Source organism: Copidosoma floridanum, unplaced genomic scaffold, assembly GCF_036245765.1.
Source record: "Copidosoma floridanum isolate Cflo_tuat_1 unplaced genomic scaffold, Cflo_Japanese_pri ptg000032l, whole genome shotgun sequence".
NCBI classification, from domain to species: domain Eukaryota; kingdom Metazoa; phylum Arthropoda; class Insecta; order Hymenoptera; family Encyrtidae; genus Copidosoma; species Copidosoma floridanum.
Window position 1 is genome coordinate 8421442 of NW_028321909.1, and position 23456 is coordinate 8444897.

The window sequence follows — 23456 nt, forward strand, 5'->3', positions numbered from 1 at the left end:
CTCTTTGATGAAACCTGCTCAAATGCAAAGTATCAAGTTTGATGTTGAATGTAAAGTTGAACGTCCCGTTTGAGCTCAGCTGCAGATGACAACAACTTTAATTGAATTGGAAAATGTTCACAATGTGCATACACATACAGGAATTTTTCGTTGGGCATAATTTTTCATTGCGTCGAAATTACAAGACACTTTTAAAAAATTAAACTAAGCTTAATTAAAAAAAAAAAAAAATAGTGCCATTTGTACTTCCAAAGGTAATTACTAATAATCAACGTGCTCTTTTTATTTGAAAAATTTCAGGTTCTCACCAGCGACAACACGAAGAAGCTGCACATCCCACGAGGAGAGAGTGATAAAAAAAAAGCAGGGTAAAAATGAGCAGGAGGACCGCGCCTCTCATGGGCCTGAATTCGTGCGAGCGAATCAGGCCCGAGAGGCCCCGCAACGCCATCCAGCGACTCGTTTGGGTGCCAGGGTCACAGTACCGGGGCGGTTTCGTTGCCGTTTGCGACGACGACGGATCCAACCCTCGAATGGCCATCAGAAGGTACAAATATGACATGCGCTGATTGTTTCGACTTGACTCGAATGGATTTGGTGTTTCAACCACGACTGGACCATGTACTGCTAAGGCATCAATTTCCCAACAAAACTTTATTCCAAATATAAGTCGCTCCCCTTGATAATAAATGATCCTCCATATTTTTAACACCTTAGCGACCAAACATTATTCAACTCGATAGATTACAGCTGAAATTTTGTCGATTCGCCATGAAAACCCAGTATCGATTGTACACGAGCCAGTTGACGAACGAGTAAACGAAAAAATGGTCCGCAGATTGGTCCGGCTGTACGAAGGCCGACAGTACCGCGAGGCGGCGAGTTTCCTGATGCGGCTGCCACATTACACGCTTCGAGCCGCTCTGCCGGACATACCGATCGACCTGTTGATCGACACCCTGCCCCACAGCTTGGCGCTGCTCGAGGCCCTGTACGCGCGGCTCATCGAGCTCGGGGTGCGCGATACCAAGGTCCTCAGGCTCGAGCTCCTCCTGTGGAAGGTCGTCGGTATACTCGCCAATCCACAACCGGACCATCACTTCCAGCTGAGGGCGTGGGCGCGGCTGTTGTCGGCTCTCAACAGGTACACGCACACACGCGCTGGTGCAGGGGTTCGTTTGACACGCTCGGGGCTGCAAATTGCCTCGGTGGGATATTGCTCGAGCTCCTAATGTCTTCGAGGAGGATGGGCGGGGGTAGTGGCGACATGCTGCCGAGTACAGGGGGTGATTGAATACCGAGGGAGGGGCACGGAGGGCTTTCTGTTTGCGATGGCCCGTGTGGTGGTGGAGCGGTGCTTTATTTTTTTTTGCTACTTGCATGTGCATTAATGGAAGATTTTGCTTAATAATATTGTTGGGTTTTTTAAGTGAAACGTCGCACGATGGGAATGCTTGGTACTCGATTTGCCACATACCTTTTACAACGAATATTGCGACGTGAAGTCCGTGTAATTGAAACATTTTTTTTTTTCATCCTGCGATCATTAGATTTGGGGACAAACGTTTTTTTTAGGTGCCGTTTCAATACTTTCTTGCCATTTTGGGGCACGGTGTCTTGCGATCTAAAATATAAGCTTGTAATGTTGCTGCATAACTTACGTTTTACTTTCACATGACATTTTTCAACATAAACGTCCTTCATTCCGTTCACCTGACCCCAGTTTCACCCTGTTGTACTCTCCTCAATATGCAAAAGTTTACCAATGCAAGTAAATATTAATTTTCCTACATCAAAAGCATGATACTCACTTGAGTTTGAAGATTTTAAGAAATTTTTTTTTATTTTATTGAAAACAGTCCGTGCAAAAGGCTGTTGAGTAACAACTAACGACCAGCTAGGGTTGGCTAGTAATTTTTCGTGGACTTTTGACTAGCGCTTCCTCTTTTTCTTTTTTTTTTTTTTACCGTTACCCTTATTTATGATTTAGTTAACAATTATTGTACAAAGCTTATAATTATTTTTCCACGAATTATTGTTTTTTTTTTCTGAAATAAATTTTGTTTGTTTGTTTTTAAAACCAAATTAAAGAAACGCTGATTTGGTCAGACGGACTTTGGCTCTTCAGACCTTCCCACAAAGTTTCGATTAACTTTTCTTGAAATTTCAAACTCGCATCATTACTCAATTCCACTTGCAGAAAAAAATACGCTCCAAGCGAGTCTGACGCGGTGCTATATGAAAGGCGTTCGAATTACAGAGCAGCCCCGAGCGCTCGAGCAGCCCTGGCCTCGCGACGCCGGACCCTCGAGCGCACGGTCGAGGGCCTGGGGAAGCACGGGCTTGTCGCCACGTCGAAATCACGGGGCAGCTTAACGGCCAGGGACTCGGTGGGCAGCGCCGATGGTGGCTTTGGGACCAACCTCGTACCCCTCAGACAGGCCCTCAAGGAGGAGCTCGAGGTGCGCGCCGACGCTTACAAGCTCGCCCTGCACAAGATCGAGGGCCTCGGCAAGCACGCGGGACTCCACAAAGGTGAGTGGGTCCTTGCCTCCGTTCAATTATATACCTTCCACGGGTGTCTCTGTGTGTGTGCGCGCGAGATGTGTCTCTGATGGGCATGCATTGCGGGGGTAACTATTCGAGGGATGGTTCACGAGTATGGTAGTGTCGGTGTCGTCTTTGCGTGGATTTAGGCTGATGATCTCACGTTGGTGGATATTCGAAGGGTTGTACTGCTCGCTATGTACACTCGATGTTATACCTGCACCCATCGAAAATAATTAAGTATATTGGGACCCCGTACTTTTGCATGTTCTCGGTGGAAATATGCGCTGATTGTGTCCAGCTAACCGGTTAATGGATCTCAGTTACGGAGGACCTTTTTTCAGCTGCATGGAAACATTCGCCGACAATCTTCTTTTTTGTTTTTTTTTAGAAAATTTATAAAATTCGGAATCCATGTTCGGTTTAATTTGTTGTTCCAATTATTGGGCACCTTAGAAAGGTTAAAAAAAAAAAAAAAAGAAAAAAAAAGAGTTATTTGTCGCTTTTGTAACCCACAATAACAGCTTCATCCTATAGTCACTGCGAGTGAACCAAAAAAACCTTTGGCCCATCCAAAACGATAAAAGCCGGCCTCCGTTCCTTATAACACACTTTCAGGTGACCATCAAGGCTTGCAAGCGGCATCGCACCAGCGCCTACTGGCACTGAGCTACAGCGAAGTACAGCAGCGGCTCATCGACAACCAGAGTCTCCTGAACACTCTGGAGAAGACGCGGCACGGCCAACTGGATTGTTTGCTCGACGAGCTGAAATCGCGCGTCCAACGGGATAAGGAGGCCTTGAGGCAGTGGAGCGCGCTGAGGCGCAACGAGGCGGTGGTGGCACTGGCCGGTAAACGAGGAGAGGCCAATGGCTCGAAAAACACCGTCAGCCTAGCCGCTGGATTGCTGCAGTTCTCCAGGGGCTGCGCCCTCGCGATGCAACTTATGAGCGGAGATAACGACCAGGTGAGCACTATTATATGCTTACTGCTTTGATTGTCTATTGGAAGCGTGGTTTTTTTTTTTTTTTTTTTTTACAATTTGTTATCACTAGATTTTTTTTGCACGTTTTTTTATAATTGTAGCTCAAGTTGGATTCTTATCAAGAAATTTTTAATTAGGCTCTACACGAGGAATAATGGGTTCATACATTTTTTCAATCAAAGTTCACAGTAGTTTTTTTTATAAAGTTTCAATCCACAATCATACCATTATGGTAATTGACGATGAAGGTGTTTAATATTTAATTAATACCACGACGGTAAAAATTTTAAGTACATGCAAAAGAAACAAAAATTTTGTCATGGATATTCAGTCTAGCAATCATAATTTTTTTTTTTACTGTAATGAATTTGGCAATATTATTCAAAACTGCGTTCCCAACTTATATTAGAACTGTTTTACAAAGTAATGCATGAGCTACAAGTTTGATAAAAAAAAAAAATATATATTTATTAGGGACATTTTCATGTTTTATATGTAAATAAACAGTTTTGCTCTTCATTAATTTCCCACACAATTTTCCAGTAAATAAGTGTACTTAAATTGTGAATGGCTTGTAATTAGTGATTATCACCTAAAATATAACAGTTGAAAGTTTCAATAACTATTGAAACGTTTTATCATTGAATGGTAATTACAATTAAAATTTAAATTGCTAATTACCACAAAAGTTTTTTATTTGAGAATTACCACTGAAGTAATCAATAATTGCAATGGTCAACCACTAATTACATGTTTGGTCATTAATTTAACGATTCAAGTTTGAATCTTTGATCAAGCAATAATGAATTTCAGTGTCAATAAATTAATTTCAACCTTGATTCCATTTTATCTTACAATACTTACGTTACGAAAATCATTCTTACCTTTTACGATTAATATTTTTTCTTAACAATTTTAATTTAATACACGTCAATTAAATAGTTGCGTGTAGGCTTCACCTGGACTTGAATTTTTTTTATTTGGTATTCAAACAATATTTAATTTAGCAAAATCCAAAGTTTCATGCACTAAATTGATATTGACCGTCAAAACTCTTACATAAAAATTTTACGTACCAACTAGATATATTAATTTTTCGATGCAATAATTTTTCTGTTGCTTTTTTCATATGTTACACAAAGTAACACATTTGATTGTTTTGTCCATTTTTTTTATATAGGCGTACTAACATCTTTCAATATAATTTGATTTTTCAGTATACAAAATTAATGACACTATGAGGTCTAAATAAAATCTTGTGTAAGATTCTGATATTGTGGCGTCGTATCTTTTTAATATCACCCGATAACAAAAAAACGTATTACTTGAATGTTTTATTCAAATCTGCAAGCTGCAGACAAAAAAATCGTTGAAATGATAATTTTAAATGGTAATCAGATACTTCTTCTTGCATTGAAAATACAAATTTGCTTTCATCCGTACAACTAGCTGTTTCCAATATCATATGGACGTGCAGACTCAAATTAACGTTTTTACGATTGTTGAAGACACAAGTAACTTTTGTTAAAAATTGCTACCATCTTCTGCATTGAAATCCTCCGATTCGCGACCACATCCCCGATCGGCAAAAATCCAGGGCAAAAGTTTCTCTCCGCGACAAAAAAGGTGAGAAAAAAAAAAAAACAGACACACATCACAAAGCGACCCTTTACGATCAATTTGAAAAAGTTGGAAGAAGCGCCCAAGAGGGGGGGGGTGGAAAAAAAAGTCACGGCAAAGCAGGCATCCTTTGATCCCGGCTGATCCGGCCAAGCAATTTTCCCGCGCGAGCGCTTCGATTAAAACTTTGGCCGATGAAAGTTTTCCATTCCTCTCCCTCCGACGAAAATCACCGGCGACGCAAATTAAACTCTGGTTATACCTGCGCGTGTGTAGAAGATCCCGAACAAAACAAAACACCGAAGAGACGACTTTCGCGTAAAGTTACATGCGATTATATTTTAAGATTGATCGGAATGACGATTACGGGCTGCCAATGAGAGGGACAAAAAGACCGAAACTTCAAGCACCATTGCATTTTCACTTGAGAGAAAAAGCAGATAATCCAGTTTCGCTGGGAAGAGGGTGGCGCGGTACGCACGAGTCAATAGTGCGTCTGTGGCGATGTGGGGAATTTTCACTACAGTGTTAAGAAAGTTGGAGTAGGCGCGACTCGTCACATCCGCTTTGGATATTTTTTTATTTTTTTTTTTTTTCGTGCCAGTTGCTTAAACATCGTATTCAGGTTGTTATTAGATAATTGGGTAAATTATCTTGATTCATAGGTGGGCATTAATAATTTCGCTGTGTACTCAAAACCATGTAATTGTGCCTTTTATATGGCTCTACAAATTAGATTTACTGAGAAAGTGTATATTAGTAAAGTGTCTGAGGTTCCAACCTAACTTTGGGAAATGTTATCTAGCACAGTTTCAGCGATAACGGTTTAAGATATTTCTATGAATTTTCATTTTAATGTAAAAACAATTTTTTTGGGTTATTGGTTGCAATATAATTAAAGCGATGATACATTTTTAATTTGTAAAGATTAATAAGTAAATTGAATTATAAAAATCATTATTCTAGTTTCACTTTCACACTGGAGTAACCAGTTGATAATCATAAATTTCGAATAATTAAATTGGTTATCAATAATTTGAAAAAAAAAAAAAAAAAATTTAATGTAGTAATTTATAATGTTTCTTAATATTAAAATCAGGTTAACAGTTTTATCATTGAAGGCATTGAAATGCAGGCTTTAAAAAAGATGTACATAAATGTCACTTTTACGAAAAAGTTGTTTCATGCTAACGATACACAAATCTTTCTTAGTTTCGTGTAAATTTATTTCCATTCGAATATGTCGTAGTCCACCGTCTAGTCTGTACAATAGCTTACATCACTTGCACTCTGTTTTTTTTTATGGAAATATTATTTTCTAGATGAACCCATTGACGAAAATGACATCACTGGGTCTAAGCCGCTTTTGTCAGTTGTAGCAGTCAAACGTTCACAAATATATGTCATTTCAAACAAAGATTCTTTATAAAAATATTTATTAATAACTGACTATTCAATTCTTGTTCATTAATTGATTTATATTAATCAGTGACATTGACAATTTGTTGTAAATTATTAACAATTTAATTATTAATAACTATCAATAAAATTTAAAAAGTTCCGTATTTTTTTTCAAAGCACTCATACTCGCTTTATGCCAGCTCTTTTTTTTTATATTCACAATAGCTTTGTTATATGAACATACGAAATGTTTAACGTTAGAGTTGAGGAAAAAAGTCAATTTAAGACGTTCAGGCTTTTGAGATCAAGCTTGAGATTTTCTTTTTTTTTTGAAGACCTTTTTCTAAAAAATTTCCACAAAAAACGAAAAATTGTTTCTCGATAAATGAAAAGCTCATCCGTGTCAAAAATAGACGAAAACCATTGAACGAAATTCACGTGTTGTCGAAATAATTAAATTACCACATGCACGCAACCGGAATGGAATATTCCGTGCTCGCGGAAAAGCTACCGAATGTTCCAATATCAGTTTCACAACGGCACTCGTTAAACCATTCGAAAAAACGTGCGGAAGTCGAATAAAAAAAGTCAAATAAAACATACGAGTATTCGGAAATTAAAGTTGAAAAGCCTTGTCTGGTGATATCAAGAAAAATGAAACTTTGCTCTGGTAGAAATAACTAGGTGTAACCCCAATTTAAAATGCAATTGTGCTTCTGAAATTGCTTTCGAAAATAGAAAGGTGGAATGAGGAAAACATTTTCCGACTTTGATATATGTAGCATTGCTGTCTGTTAATTACCAAAAATATTCTCACGAATTGAGGAAATAGAATGGTGTTTTGGATTGTGACGATAATACGAATGTAAACTTAATGGTTACAAAATTATCATTATTTTATTTTCCAGTTTGTACAGACAGAATTTCAATATCTTACATAGTAATAAAAAACTGTTACGCTGATGTTAATAATTTTTCTAAAAATACAAGTAGATTTTTATCGTTCACTCGTCGATTTAACTAACTCTTTTTTTATTTTCCTTACCATTATTACAGTCTTTATTAAAAAGTATTCGTGAGAAAATAATGCAAGGAAACAAAAGATAAATAAATAAAACTCTTTATTAACTTAAAGTAATGATAAAAAACCTATTTTTTGTAAAAAAATTGTTTATTTAATACGTTCATTAAAACTCAAACTAAATATGTTCGTTAAAGCTGGGCTTGTTTAATTTTATGAAAATGTTGGAAATATGCGTAATTTAGTTGTAATGTGTACATTATAATGAAAAAATTTTTAAACAAGCTTTTTTCTCTTATATTATGAACGAGACGATTCCACGTAGACAGTAATTATTTTAAAGTTATTTTATCGTTGATATTTCAAAATTCGAAAATAATTTCTTAATAACAAATTACCAAAGAAAACTTTTTTTTTTTAATACAATATTTTTAAACAATTCACAGATCATATTCATAACATTTGGTTTTAATTCCTTCAGGAAATCATTTACGTAAATATTCCACTCGTTCTCATAAACGTGTGTCAAGATATGCAGTGACAAAAAGGGCAAAAACAAATTGCTTATCTCACGACTTGCCTGTCTCAAACTCACTCCTGTTTAGCTTACGCGACGCTCAAATTTTTAGCCCACGCTTCGGATGAAAAAAAAAAAATTTCTACTCACACATAACATGAAATAACTAATGAAAGGCCGATCGCCTTATCACAATGTAGACGCGTGTTTGATAGAAAATATACCAGCGTATACATTGGCCAAACAGATACGGCGAACGAAAAAAAGCGATCACGAGAAACTGCAGGTCCCCAACTCGTTACACGAAAACCACTCAAGTTTCAGATAACTTGACAAAAAAAAAAAAACCATCGTTGTATTTTTCTCTTGCAAACCCACGGCCACCCATATACGCACAATTCCGGCATCACCACCGCCCGGCCCGAACGATCTCAGCTCGAATAAGCGTTTTCCCGATGTGTACCAACAGCCCAATTTTTCTCCTGCCCCCGCGTACCCGCAGACAAAGGATCCTCCAAGACTTTCTCTAATAACGGCCATCTTTCTCGAGGAGATAAATTCTCCTCTCCGCGCCGATTTCGGGATTCGGAATGGAGGCCCGGAAAAAACTGCCGAGACAGCCTTGAGTTTCTCTTCTCCCGGAGTCGAAAGGAGGGTGGGGTAGGGAAAAAATGGATCGCCGTCCTTTCTCGCGTGTGTGCGCTCAGCTGCGGTCCAGCAGGGAAGAACCCTCGTGAGTCTCCTTTTTCCCTTCTCGGTAGGTCCTGCCGCGCAAAATACGGTCTTACACCCACAAACGGAAGCGCACCGGACAACCTGGAATTTTGGCCCGTACCTCACATTTTGGAGGAGAGGCTGCAGGCGCGTGAGGTTGTTGCTCCGCGGGAAAATTTTAAAAAAGACTTTGGAAGTCTCGGTCCTTTGACTGGCTTACCGCGGTTTTTTCACAAAATATGTCACATTACCGTGAAGCAAGTGCTCGGATGTGGACGGCATTGCCACCCCAGCCTGAGCCAACCGCGTCAACAATCCAAGCCGATGAAACCTCGAAACCGAGAGGAACTTCATCTCGCGGCCCGTCAGCCTCCAATCGAGGGAAACTGACAGTTAAAAATTAGATTTTCAAAACGACTCTTACCAATTCCTACCCAGAATTCAATGTACGATGGAATCTCTCGACCTTAGTCGATGACTCTTCGAGGTTTTGTTGAATCGTAAAGGGTTCCGAATTAAGGATACATTGCGAATATCAGCCATACAATCCTCAAAAGCGATTATTCCGGCTAACGCTCTCTCCCCATCTTCCACGTGCATTCGTCGAATGTCGGTCACATATCACCCCCATCTCCTTAATCGAATAGCCGCAGAGCGTCCAATAAGCATGTCCTAGCCAAGCGCATACCAACGTATACTGCAAGCACGTTGGGATCAACTGCGCCCTCAAAAGCTCCCCGGACGTCCTCGAGCGAGTTTCGGGACTTTTGGCGGTGCCCATTATCCCCCGGCTGCTGCGACCAGTAATGTTACACACAAGAGCAAACCCCCCCCAAAGCGAGTTCAATCGCCGGTTCGCTGCATCGCGAGAACGAGATGGATCGATGGAGCTTTCGGTGATGCCTCCGTCGGTTGCACGTCCAACTTGATTGCTTGAGCTCGTTACCGCGTAGCTCTCGATCGTATCATGAAGTTTGGCAGTGTGCATTACGGATGAGCGCCGTTGTTTCGTGCGCCTGGCTGTGGCTGACCCCACCCCCGTCCATACCGTCGGATATGGGACGACAATTTATATACGACGTTGCGTCATCGTTATTAGTTTTCGTTGTTTGGTCTGTTCGTGTTTGATGGGGTTGATCTTTATCGGTTATTTTTGGCTCACGAAGAGATCAAATTTAAAAAGAAAGAAACTCTTTGGGTTGGTTCTTTCTCAGCTGGGAGGTGGACTAGTGGTTTCTTGCCCACAACCATCGGTGCACATTTCATGGGGTAGTAGTCAAATTTCTTGGAAGTACATTGCACTTTCATCTGTTCATTTTATTTTGTAAATACAATTTTGTTCCAAACTTTCCGTCACAACGATTGGGTATACTTACTTTTGGGATGATCTTAACGAATGTCAATAACGATATCATAGGTATATACATATACCCTGGACACCCTGCAGGGGTTGATGATTCCTACAACTTTCTTTTCACGCGTGTACGCTTTCAAGTGTAATATTGTACATGCAATGAAAATTCATCACAACCATGGCATTATATTACACGGTGTTGAGAAAAACGAAAGATAATGGAAAACTTTAGCCGAGGACAACCATACTTTACTCATGTACGACAGAAAAAGTACTGCAGGAAAGGATGTACGGGAAAGCTGGCGTGTATCTGTCAATTAGACCCTGAAAATAAACGTACAATTGTCAATGTCAAACATCAAACAGTCCTCCTTTATTTTTCGTTGGCAATCATCTTAAATAAATCTAGTGCAAAAAAACTTGATGGAATGAACGAAGCGGTGCGTTTACATATATATACAAAACACATAAATGAAGGAAAATTCGTTTGCTTCAGAACCTGAAGAGCTTCAGTTCGGGCGACCACTACTACGACGAGTACGGCGAGGAGGACGAGGAAGAGGAGTCGTCGAGCAGCGCGGGCTACCACACGGACGAGAGCTGCAGCCCAACCCCGGAGCCGGGAGGCCGCGAGGCTCACCTTTTCCAAGGCCTCCACTGTCCGGACGTCGCTGTCGAGAGGTTGCGCGAGAGATACGCCGGGCTGTACTCGCAGGCCTACTCCCACACCCTCGAGGCGCTGAACCGCCTGGAGCCGTTGCGCGACACGCCCGAGCTCAAGACCAGGATCCTTTACTCCGTTGTTGTGGTAACTTGGCCAGTGCTTCCTTTTCTTCTTCCTGGGGGGAAGCTATTACCAATTGGATTTTTACCTAAAATAATCATTATTGCATCGGTAGTTGTTAATACATGGTTCGGTAGAGGTTCCGTTGGTTGGCAAAATTATGTTCCTGCCCGTGGGGGGGGGGGGGATAGACATTCAAAGGACGATTATTTTGTTATTTTTCTTTGCATCTAGTCAAATAATACTTATTTATATGAGTCTGAAACTTGTATTTTTTAACAAATGAGAACCTTGTTTTTTTTTTTGTTTTTTTTGACAAGTTTTATTCTGTCAAATAGTTATTTCAATTGACTTTTATCAAGTGGTACGCTACAAATACATCTAAGTTTAAGCATCAAATCCTAAATAACTTATTCATCAACTGTCTGTACGTAATTTTTTTACGGTGGATAGGGTTTACGTGATCAACTATTTAAGTTGTGAAAATTAGTGACTTGCTCGAAGACTTACTCCTTTAATAAAAACAACACCTAATAGAGTAAGAAAAAGGTTGTACTCCCTATAATGTTTTCTTCTCATTTTGAGTAGTTTTGTAAAATATTCATATCAACTGATTTTGATTATTTAGTCGTTTTTTTTTGCAAATCTTGATATCCTATATTTCTTTACACACGTTACGTTTTCCTCACAAGTTGAGGACATTTTTACTAATCCACCAAAAAGTTAATCCCTCCATGTTTGTAACAAACAAAACTTTGCATAAATATTACACTCGTGACGTTTTTTTTCCATGCTGCTATACGTAATCGAATTCTGGTACGACTTTATCTCTGCATCTCTCGCATAAAGTCGCAGAAAATAAAATTTCCCACCACTTTTTCAACACTCGACTCTACAAGTCGAAACTACCGTTTCGACTACCCTTTCGTTTACATAATTTTTGAAAGGAGGTGGTTTTGCCGAAACTAAATAAAAAACGCATCAACTTTTAAGCTTCGTTGAAACTTAGAGGTGCAAAATGCTTTTATCGACTTTCTCGAAGTAGTGCTACACTTCAATGGTGCCCCTAGAGCACTTTTCACTTTACGCTTGCAGTTTTATGTCTTTTCTTTACGTTCCTCGAAAAATCCTCTGAAAAATTCCAATTTATTTATGCCGAGCAGCTCTTTGACGAGTGCTCATTTTTACCACATTGGGCGATTGGTGACTCGAGAGAATGAACGTAGTCACGTTGGTGTTGATTACAAAGAGAAAGGTGTGACACCAAGGAATGTAAAATTCAACAGGTGGCCGCGATTTTACTCACCAATCATTTGTGCTGCTTGTGTCCATTTGATTTTTTGTGAAAATTGTAAGGACAATAGTTTTTTAACAGCACAATTGAAAAAACATATCCTTTTCAATTAATTGAAGAAAATGAGGCTGCAATAAAATTCGAAAAATGTCTCATTAGTCCACAATGACTATACAAATTCCTTACGATTTGGTTTGCATGAAAATGATGTGCCAATTAAAATGGAGGACTAAGACATTTTTAATTAGTTTAATTATTATTCAGTAGAAGAAACCAATTACTGTATGATCATTACCCAAAACCATCACAGAATAGTTTACTCCCTCACTCTGAGCCGATAATTACCTTTAAAATTTTCGAATTATACGGGATCACCATCTACATTCTTAAGGTGGTTCTTCACGATGGTGCCGTATCAAAGCGACACGGGACCCTGTGGTTTCCTAATTTTCGATTAGCGTATTATTTGCAACATAAAATATGTTGTACTGGCACTTGACTATAATATCATTGCATTTACATACAAATAAACGTACTAATAAAGTCAGAGTAAGAGTTATGAAAAAATTTTTTTTTGACGTAAGGTTCTGAAAATGGCATGTACGCTCCTACTCAAGCAGACGTTGCCGCCGATTTCTGCATGATCGATAACTGATTACGTTTACGATTAAATATCGTATACTATTTCCCTGATTAGCCCATACTTTTGTTATATTATTAGAAAACTGAAAAGTTCTTCTTTCACTGCAAACTTTTTCTATTGCGATCTTAAGTCTACTTTACGAGATATTACATGATATCGTAGTATGGAAAAGTAACCTACATAAGAATACATGTTAAAAGTGAATTTTTTGACTGACTTGTTTTTAAAAATTTGCCTGATAAAGGGACTTGAAATTTTAAGAGAAGATGTCTAATAACTTTAATAACAATCCCTCCAAGTTTCCCTGTAAGTTTAAGTAAATGGGTTAGGTGAAGAATCACCTTAATATGTTTGTAAGGTGGTATGTTTTTAATTGCGTTATTTCAAAGACGAAAAATAAATGTAGTTTTATCGGCGCGTTCGTCCGATATTTTTCGTAAGGACACTCAACGGGTACTACAACGAAATACCATAACTGGCAATTTTCCAATAACTTAGACATGCCGCAGATAAAAATCTCGCAATGCAAAACCAATGTATAGCCCATGAAATGTCATAACACGAGCAACCTAGTTTCCCATGGCCAAAGTGCTTTTGCAATGTTTCAACCACGCCTCTTTGGCTCCTCCAATAACCCCGCTGTCGGACGGAGGAAGCGACACCGCGGGGTGAAATGATACGGAGCAAAGGCAAAAGGTCACCTCCTGCTTTGCATGTCCCTGTGTACGTACATTCGGGGGGGTGTGCAGTGGTACCTGTATCGCCGACTTTGCGGACCACTCGAGGGCGAAATCGATACCCTCGTCAAATACGCGCGTACAATGGGGATTGTGATCGAGGGCCGCGGGGGCTTCCTTTTTTTTTGCTCTGACGATTTCTCAGCAGAATGAGCGAAAGACTTTCTCATTCCCATTGAGAGCTTACTATTCGTCGGGCTGTTGTTTTTTTTTTTTTTTTTCAGATCTGTTGTATCGCCATCACTTTGATTTACGCTCTTTGTTGCGCGCTGGTTGAGCTTTTTTTGCTCGTATTGTCTTTGACGATTGGATCTGCTCGATGGGATCGGGGTTTCTTATCACTCGATATTTGGAGTCGATTGATTTCTTTTTTTTTTTTTTTTTTTTTTTTCTGTCTTCGTATCAAGGGATCATTTGGTTAAAAAATACCAATAAAACGTTTTGGAAAGAATTGTGTTTTAATAACTGCGGTAGCTGAAATAATGTTTTCCAAGCTTCTATGAGATTCGAGATGAGTTTATAATATATCAGCTCAAATTATGTAGGTTGAAGTATTTTTGTGATATTTCATTCATCCGGTTTTGAAATTTTAATTTTTTAATTATTATTTTGTTTTTTTTCATTAAATGCTGTGATCCAACAGATTTATTGCGGCCAAATTCTCAAAAGTGTAATGTAACGATCAGTACTACTTAAGCATAACAATAATCCACCTGCATCGATACCTAAAATTTTTAATTTTAATATGATGACAATCTATATTGCAACATATGTTTTGAATGATTAACTAGAATAAAAAATGCTGTGTATATCAAATTGTGATACTATCATTAGAAAGGAAAAATGAGAAAAAAAAGGCAGGGAATCAAATTGTACTATTATGCACATCGGTAAAGATTGTAAGAAATCATTGATGCATGAAATATCACCTTCTGGTGATAAAACGCAGAAATCATGAAATAAAAGAAAAAGTTATACTTTTCTACTGAATTGGACCTTTTTTGTAATTTCTTCAAAAAATGTATTCTGAATTCACGAGAAAAACCACACAAAAAAGAACTTAACGTGTGACATCGATTTTCAGTTGTCTTGGCGCCTCGCCGGGATACTCCAAGCCTCGCGACGCATCGAGGCGTTGAGGATTCTAAACGGTGGAAGTTCGCAGTCCCAGCCGTCGATACCGGCTGATATTGAGGATTGCATTCGACGGCAACTGGCTACCGCTGGAGCCCAGTCTGGTGCACGCGAAGTTGCCCAACAGGTTACCAGCCAGTTTGAACGTACTCTCAGTGGTTTTCCCTGCTTAAGGTATAAAATTGATAAAATTATCGTTACGTTATGGCATGTCCATCGTAGTTTTTTTTTTACAGTTTAGTAAATTACGATTATTTTGAGCAATTGTGTTGTCGGCAGTACGTATGTACTGTACAATTTTGAATTTTAATTCGTTTTATCTATAGTCATTCGAGTTGTCAATCGTTTTTTAAGCTTACATCCACATTTAAGCATCCTTGAATTTCTCGTTCAGAAAGAGTAACGTCTCGTTAAGCCCATCCATCCTTATTTTTCAAGTGGTCTCCATCAGTTTTTTAAGAATTACATTTTATTACTTTCCTCTTTTTTATTCTAAAAAGTATTCAATCGGGATCATAAACATGGAATAAAATATTTAGTTACTTACGTACTTTAAAAAACTATTTATTCATGTTGATCATTACTAGTATAATATACAAAGTACAAATTAGAAGAAAATACAAAATCACTACAAAATTACTTTTTTTATACGCAATTGTAAGATAAAAGATCAAATATTTGATTCTTAGGAATCCTTGAAAAAAATAATTAACATTAGTCTTAGTAATACAAATAATAGTACTTAGTATTTCAAATGGCCTAGCTATGGTATTTTTAATAAATAAAATTTCAAAGTTTTCTTCTCACAGATTCCTATGAAAAGATCGTTACAAAATCGTTACTACATTTTCACTCATTGACCTCATTGTGCCGTAAATTTGATTGAAAATTTAATAAAAAAAAAAAAAAAAAAAAAAAAAAAAAAACACGTTGAAGATAATTATGACTGAGAGTAAGGCACACTTTTAGCGAGTCTAGCTTCATCGTTTTGAAAATTTGTTGACTTTGAGTTATCGGACCATTTGATGTGCGCATCTACGTTATAGTGATACAGATGAAAAAAGTCGAAGTTGCTTTGTCATTTTTTTTATTGTATTATATTCAAAACAAAGTAACCTGCATAAGAAATAGTAAAAAATGTATACTATTGATGTTGAAAAATTATTGCTCCCTTTTTAGACCATTTAATTATACATGAGAACAAAAATTCTTATGCACGTACTTTTAAAAAACATTACATTATTGATTTACTTCTTGTTGTGCCAATGATGAAGTGTATAATTCGTACTTATCTAATGAATTTTTAAATACTTCCATTATTAATTCTGAATTCTTTGAAAAAAAGCTTGTGCATTTCTCATCCGATAGAATCAACTTATAGTTTAAGCGAACGAATTCCATAGCCTGCAATAACAAATGTTCTAAATTATAAGTTTTAGAGAATTCCAAAATAAATGTTATATCGTTTAAGTTTATATTGTTACTTAAATATTCTAGATAATTTTGGTTTTTAGATAAAATTTCTTTGTTAGATGAAACAAAATCATGAGCTTTTTGTTTTAAACTGTGCAATTGAAATTGACTTTCATTGGCCAACTCAAGAATTAGTACTATATTTTCTATTTTTATAATTGATTCTAAATAATTTTCACATAAATTTTGTAATTCAGTCATTTCTAAAAAATGAGCTAATCTCAATAGTTGAAAAGGAACTTTCTTTATGTCACAAATTCCAGTGTACACATAGGCTACTAACTCATTTACAACATTGGAATTCCAGTTTTCAAGTTTTATTTCATTAGTTTCTTTTTCAAGCATACTTGTATTGATCATTTTTTCAAAAACATTACTTCTTACCGATAGAATACTCTTATGCACTTTAAATGTGCAATTTTCAGAAATAAGTTTTAAATCACAACGTTCTTTATTCATTAGCTGTTTAATATCATTATATAATTTATATTCTGAATCGTGTTTTGAGCATCTCAAGCTAAAGTAAAATGTTAAAGTTGAATAGGGATTGAAATTATCAATCTTAATAAGTAAGCTTTGCGACATAAATATTTTCTTTAAGTTATTATATCCACAAAGTTTATACCAGTATCCTTGGCTCATGTTTTCTTTGTCAGAAAATATTAATTCAAAGTACCTGTCCTCATAATATGAATAAAATTCAGCTAACTTGATTCGGAAAGAAATCATGAATTCATCATAAGCTTTACTCCGAAAACCATGCATACTTAAGGTGCCTTGTCTTTTCGATGATGCGATTGTAAAAGTTCCCGACTCTTTCACCCAAGATGAACTGCTTCCTATCGTTACATAACAATGGAATTGTGTAGAGAAGTCATTTTTGAAGTTTAAATCTTGTATTTGCATCGTGTTACTCTGATACCAGGAGGTGAATCTGAAAATTTAAAAGTTAACTTTGAAAACCTTAACTTTAACTTTTATAAATGTACTTTCCAGTAAAAATTTAGATGTAAACAATAATTATTCAGAACAAAGATACGAGGCAAGTGTTATTTATGTTCAATAAAAATTAAATTATACGTTAAAGATGGCTACTTCTGGTCCCTAATTAATACGGGCTTTTAAAGTTAATGTGAACTTGCTGTTACTTAGAATAAGTACTTAAAAAGACCATAACTCGATCTTCTATGCATGATCCCAACGTTTGAGTTACAGAAGGAAACATAACACCATGTAAAATTATATATATGTACACGAGAAATTCTATCGCATAATATATATGAATATACGTCGACGTGTTTGAACTCCTATAAGATTATTTTTAGGTAAAAATTTAAAATTTTCATCTCAATTTCTAGTGACAGAATCTTTCCCAAACGTGGCAGGATTGTGTCACATATGATCTAGTTTTGACAAAAAAAAATTTTAATTCTTTATACTTTGAGACATACAACCGAGAAAAGTTCAACCTTTGAAACATTAACGAAAAATAAAAATTTGACACAGTATTTTCAAACTTGACTAATATTAAGAATATAAAATGAACCATTTTGAAATCACCAGTGAGTCATAAGATATTACTTGTTGATTTGATAACATATAGATACAAGAATAGAGCCCGCCAGAGGTCTGGTTTACTATAAGAGAGGGCGCGATACGCGGAGTGAGAGAGAGAGCGGCCAGTGAATCCCCTTATTTCTTTGTCTAACCCTAACCAAAGCATGATGCGCAACTACTCACTTCTAATATCTCTGATAATCTGACATTGCCAAAGCATTATTTGCGTTCGAAAATTACCGTTCGTTGACTGTGTACATAAACGTATACAAAATTTGACGATTATAGCAACAACAGATCATCCAATCCATAACCATCAGTAAAAATTTATTTTCAATTTGGGAACGAACGATCCAGATGACCTTCAGTAATTTTCGAACCCACCCTTATACGTTCATGTAAGCCTATGAACGATAAAAAATTTGGAAAACCTGTAAGCTCGAAGTTTGCAATAATTGTGGAGATTGTTAAAAAAAATTATGAAAATGAATTAATGCAAATAAGATGAGGTCAAATCCAATTAAGAAATGATAAGTGGCATTGGAAATTAAATTGATGAATATATAGCTGCACGGGTGATCAAATATAATTAGATTACTACGTTATGGTTTGAGAGAAAAATAATAATTCAAATTAATGTTAGGATTATCGTGCAAATAAGAAAACAAAATGGTTTGGGTACAAATAGCTATACTGATACCTTGGTGTATTATAAACAGCAGATTTTTTTTTTACGAAGAATAATTACTTTATTATAAAAATTGTAATAAAATATGTGACTCATTGCCCAAGGTCCGAATCATTAGCTTAATTTTTGTATGCGATTCAATGATGATCAATACTCGTTTATATTGTTAAACAGATACTTTAAACTGTCAAAAATATTTACATTAACTAATGTGTTTTTATTTTTTTTTCTGACTCAATTTTCTTACAATGTAAAATTCACTCTAATAAAATGATGTGTACCATTGACTCATATCTCCAAAAACATTTCAGCTAACGGTATGAAATAAAACTTGCTAAATTAGAAACTTCAACACTTTTTATCTACTTAAATTTTACGTACGTATTCGACAATTGGACGTAGGCAAAGTCGAGTGCTGGTAATTCTGGTCAAGCCGTTTTACTTCGTCGACTAGTGACTACTGACAGAGATTACCCCTACTAATCTCTGCTACTGACTAACACAGGAAGTATAAAAAAAAAAAATACTCACGACATTATACACGCCGTTCGCAACAAAAGACTGTGCTGGCTTACACTTCGACTGGCTTATTATTTTCACTGGGATCGAGTGAGCAAAGTGTAATTGTATCTGCGTGCATATCACGTAGAGACCAGGTAGAGACAGGTAGAGACTAATCTCTGATTCTCTGGTAGAGACTGATCCGAGATTATGTAGTAGGGAGTAGGGTAGGGAGATTGCCATGCAGTGCCTATGGTAGAGAGTGTGTCGCTTTTTTCCACTGATTTGAGCGCACCGTCGCGGCAGACCAGTCGAACTATACGCACGTTTACAGCAGCGGAGGGAGGGGAAGACCAAAATGTGCGTACCAAATACCAAAATGTACGATAGGTACCTATAAGTAGAAGCCGTAGAAGGGGAAGGAATATGTGCGTACACATGGGTATAGCTATATACGTTTTGGCTGCCTCCTGCCCTTTTTATCCCTATACGAAGAAACAAAAAATTAGCAAAGTTTTCAGCCAGGTGGCGCAATTTCAGACTACTTTACACAACAAACATTGACACCTATAAAAAATAAAATAAAAATAAAAATAATAATACAAATAATAGTAAAAGTAAGAAAATGTGATTCACAGGAGCAGCACAGAGCTAAAAAAGTACGTTTTCTCGTGCTCACGACTGGCCTGGGCGTGTTTAGCGCGCTCGACGTCTTTGGTTCTAGACGTGGCCCAGGGCACCGAGTTCAGGCACGAAGTACACGCCCGGCACCAATCGTCACCAAACTCAAATGGCACCCGCATCACAGCCGTACTCTGGCCTGGGCTGCGCGAGGGCTGCCAGGGACCGTACCTGCACCGTGCCGTCGTCATAACCTGTTGAAGTCGAACTGAATCACAACTAAACCAATTTGGCATATAGGTATACTTACCGGTGAGGAGGAAAATTCAATCTGACGATTTCATTACGAATATCCATGAAGTAGGAATTCATTGGAAAGATCGTCTCATTCTTGTATTGACAAAACTTTATTGCGCGATTTTCCTGAAACTATTGGCGCTCGATGTATAAAATACTTGGTTTTTGATTGGCATATTATTATTCCCATTCATTATTTTTTTCGATGATTGAAGATATTCAATGCCTCCGTCACCTCTATGCTTTTCACATATCAACCCCCAAATTTCAAATTTTTGTAAAAGTTTTTTCATTTTTATTAAAATTTAATCAATGTATTATTCGTACTTGGTGTTTATATATTTTAGTACTTAAAATTTCTAGACTGCAAAATTATTTTTCTAACGTTCAAAATTGTTATATTATAGATTTTTTAAGTTTATACACGCATGGTTAGTCATTCGAAATGAATAAAGATTTCTCTAAATATACAATAAACAATTAATTAGTTATTATTTCATGTATTGTAATAATTGTACATTAAGAGTATGAGGTCAACAAAGAAATTGTCATTAAAATTTTATTAATTAGTTGTAACTATTATTTTTTGTACTTGCATCTGCTATACCTGATGGATGAAAAAAAAGATTTTTGTACATATCTAGAATACTTGTGTGAAAATATTTAAATTAATAAACAAGAATTTATGTAAAAATGATTGTTTTTTGGTAATTATAAATTTTAAACTATATTTTTCGAGTCGATACAGGAGAAACATTACAAAAATCACGCATTAGAAGTTAAAAAAAAAAAAGAGTTTTCAATGAAAGCAGTACACATTATCCTTGAACTTGTTAGATCTATTCCAATTACTAACTTTAATAATGCGCACCCATCAGTAAAAAAACAGGTAAAGTTTTTCTCCAGAAAAAGTTGTGGTAATAACAAATTTTCGAAAATACAAGTACTTGATGTGTATGTTATACATACTACAAAGTAAGTATGTATGTAATTTTTAAAATCAAACACTAATGAACTAAAGACTTATTTATTAATTATAAAAGCAATCAACATGTAATCAATGCCTATCGATGTTGAAAAAAATGTTTAAATGAAGTTACAAATATTCAGTCGTTATTATGTATATTTTCCAAAGTCACGTAAACATACCACTACAACCAATATACCTTCACTCGTAAATTTTCCGTTTCCACGAACATTCGAACGATACCTTATACACGTAAATATAATATAAGGCGACAAGAAAAGTAGTTGTCTCATTCAAAGAAGAGTGAACTTGCTTTTTCCGTTCACTCGGTGTGTTTACATTCCAAGCTGCGGATACTTTATACATTTCCGTGCCCAGTTAGGTGTCACGCTTATGTACTAGCTTCGACATCAAACGTGAGAGTTTTGTTTGACTCTCGGAAGTTTCAACACCATATTTTCAGCCAGAGACCAATAATCGATGGTCAAAAAGATTGGTTTTTTCCATCACCGCAAATCAAATTTCAAGTTCTATTCACCGGGTGAGTACAAAAGTTGGTCGACAGTGACGTCAGCAATAGAAAATCTGATGCAGCCACAACTGTAGTACAGTGTACACTTTTTACTTTCATTAATTTCCTTCGCCAACAGTTTGAAGAACATTCGCCAAGATGAGTCGCAACCAAGACATCGTCGTTGAGGACCAAACGAGCTTGCAAAATCCCGTCGAAACCTCCACCGATTCGATCGGCCAAAGAATCAAAGTGCCCCAACCGACGAGCGAAGCTCGCGACGACTCGGACGTGTCCGCACCACCGCCCATGGAATCGGACACCCCTAGGGCGCGCCTCAGCAAGCACCAGCAGAACAAACTGGTGGACGAGTTGAAGAAAAACTCCTACGTCAGCCCGGGACGCGCGCTCGAGCTAGCCCGTGGCTTGAATCTCCCGAAGCAGAGCGTCCTCGACTGGTTCGGCCACCAACGCCAGAAACTAGGCGCGCGGAAGAAGATCTGGCACCCCAGCCCCGAGCAAATGAGCCTCCTGAAGCGGGAGTACGAGAAGGACAGGTACCTAGACAAAGCTCGGAGGCGGACCATCGCCGCGGAGCTGGGCGTCGACGATAAGCACCTGGCCAGGTGGTTCGCCAACCGGCGCAAGAAGCACGACACTCCGTTACCCGCACCGAGGGAGGACTGGCACTTGGCTGTCCCATCGCTGGCTGACTTTTCGGCCAAGTTCCATCTCCCGAAGAAGGTAGCTTCGCTGCTCGCTGACTTTGTCAGGGGTGACGACCCACGCGGCCTTACCCTCGTCCCCCCGTTATCGAGTTCGGACGGTAGAAAAGCAACTGAAGGCTTTTCAGGGGAAAGTTCCGAAGTGGGTGGACAGCCGAAGGTGAACTCGGAGCATCGAGGATTGCAGGATGGTTCCTCCAAGCGGTGGAGTGGCTCGGGTGGTGAGCACGAAAATACCAAATCCATGGGTGGTCGAGCTGTCCAAGGTGACTCGTCGGAGGAGGAAAACGTTCCCGTGGACTCAAACGTGGAAGGAAGTGGCATTGCCAAGAGGAAGCGGTTGGTGGTGGGCAAGGATCAAGTGGCCAAGCTGCAGGAGGAGTTTGCCAAAAGCACGAAAATCGCCAAGGAAAGGAAGATGGAGTTGGCCAAGGAGCTGAACGTGTCGACGAGGTACATCGAGACGTGGTTCTCCAAGCGCAGGTTGACGGAGAACGTCAAGCTAGCGGGTCCTTCGCTCGCGCCCGCAGCGACGAGGCGTTTGGAGGAGGTGTTTGTTTCGGAGGGGGGTATCCCGGACAGGGGGAGGAGGCACGTTTTGGCGGAGGAGCTGAACATGAGTGAGAAGAACCTCTACGCTTGGTTTTACCGCAGGAGCAAGAAGGACAAACAGAAGAAGTCACCCTGAAGTGGGTTGTGCAACTGTTATTCGTGTCCTTGATCGACTGATTCAGAATACTCGTTGGAAGATAAAAGTACTTTTTATTATTATTATTTATTTTTTTATTTTTTCATGATAAAGTTTAAGTTCACGTCAAAAGGCAATTAATAATGCGTTCGTATTTAATACTTCATTGCACTGTAGAAACAACTGTCTTCAGAAAGCACAAGTTGTTACTATGTATAGGTAATAAAGTTAGTGAATTAGAGAAAAAAAGCAGAATGTATTTTGACATAGCTTCATTTTTATTTGTTAACGTATTTACGTTAGTCGGAGATTATAATCACTTGTCTGTATCGTAATTTTAAATTCAAAAATTCCCTTTTTTTCTGTAATCAACATTTTGTCGTGTCGGAAAAATTTGGTAAACTTTGATTTTTTGTTGAACAAAAAATGTATTACGAATTAAATTGTAAAACTAAATCTGGATGAGGAAGCCAAACTTATCTCTACTTGATCCGACCTCATTTGTAATATCTATCAGAAACCATCTCTGACAGAGAGTCCCTTTCATCAAGTATAAATTGAAATTTCAAACTCTTTTTCATATTTTCGTAGATCTGAATGTTAGGAAATCACAAAATTTTCCGTGTATTTCATGTAATTGCGTATTTAATTAACACCATGAGGAAGTATTTGAGAC

General features: G+C 37.7%; 3 protein-coding genes across 3 annotated transcripts; 2 read left to right on the plus strand and 1 right to left on the minus strand.

The window, feature by feature from the left end:
* The first annotated feature begins 374 nt into the window (after positions 1–374).
* LOC106646497 (uncharacterized) lies at positions 375–19853 on the plus strand. The gene is made up of 7 exons (XM_023390303.2): positions 375–547; positions 839–1144; positions 2261–2535; positions 3166–3515; positions 10666–10968; positions 14703–14926; positions 19610–19853. Exons 1-7 carry the CDS (start codon positions 375–377, stop codon positions 19851–19853), a joined length of 1875 nt encoding a protein of 624 aa, XP_023246071.2.
* LOC149373378 (uncharacterized) lies at positions 15670–19214 on the minus strand. Its single transcript, XM_089597383.1, has 2 exons — positions 19002–19214; positions 15670–17159 (listed from the first exon to the last, which is right to left on the minus strand). Exons 1-2 carry the CDS (start codon positions 19004–19006, stop codon positions 15992–15994), a joined length of 1173 nt encoding a protein of 390 aa, XP_089453509.1. The 5' UTR covers positions 19007–19214; the 3' UTR covers positions 15670–15991.
* A 1334-nt stretch (positions 19854–21187) lies between the features above and the next one.
* Positions 21188–23124, plus strand: LOC106646638 (uncharacterized). The gene is made up of 2 exons (XM_014362718.3): positions 21188–21397; positions 21507–23124. Exon 2 carries the CDS (start codon positions 21527–21529, stop codon positions 22778–22780), a length of 1254 nt encoding a protein of 417 aa, XP_014218204.2. The 5' UTR covers positions 21188–21397; positions 21507–21526; the 3' UTR covers positions 22781–23124.
* Positions 23125–23456: the final 332 nt, after the last annotated feature.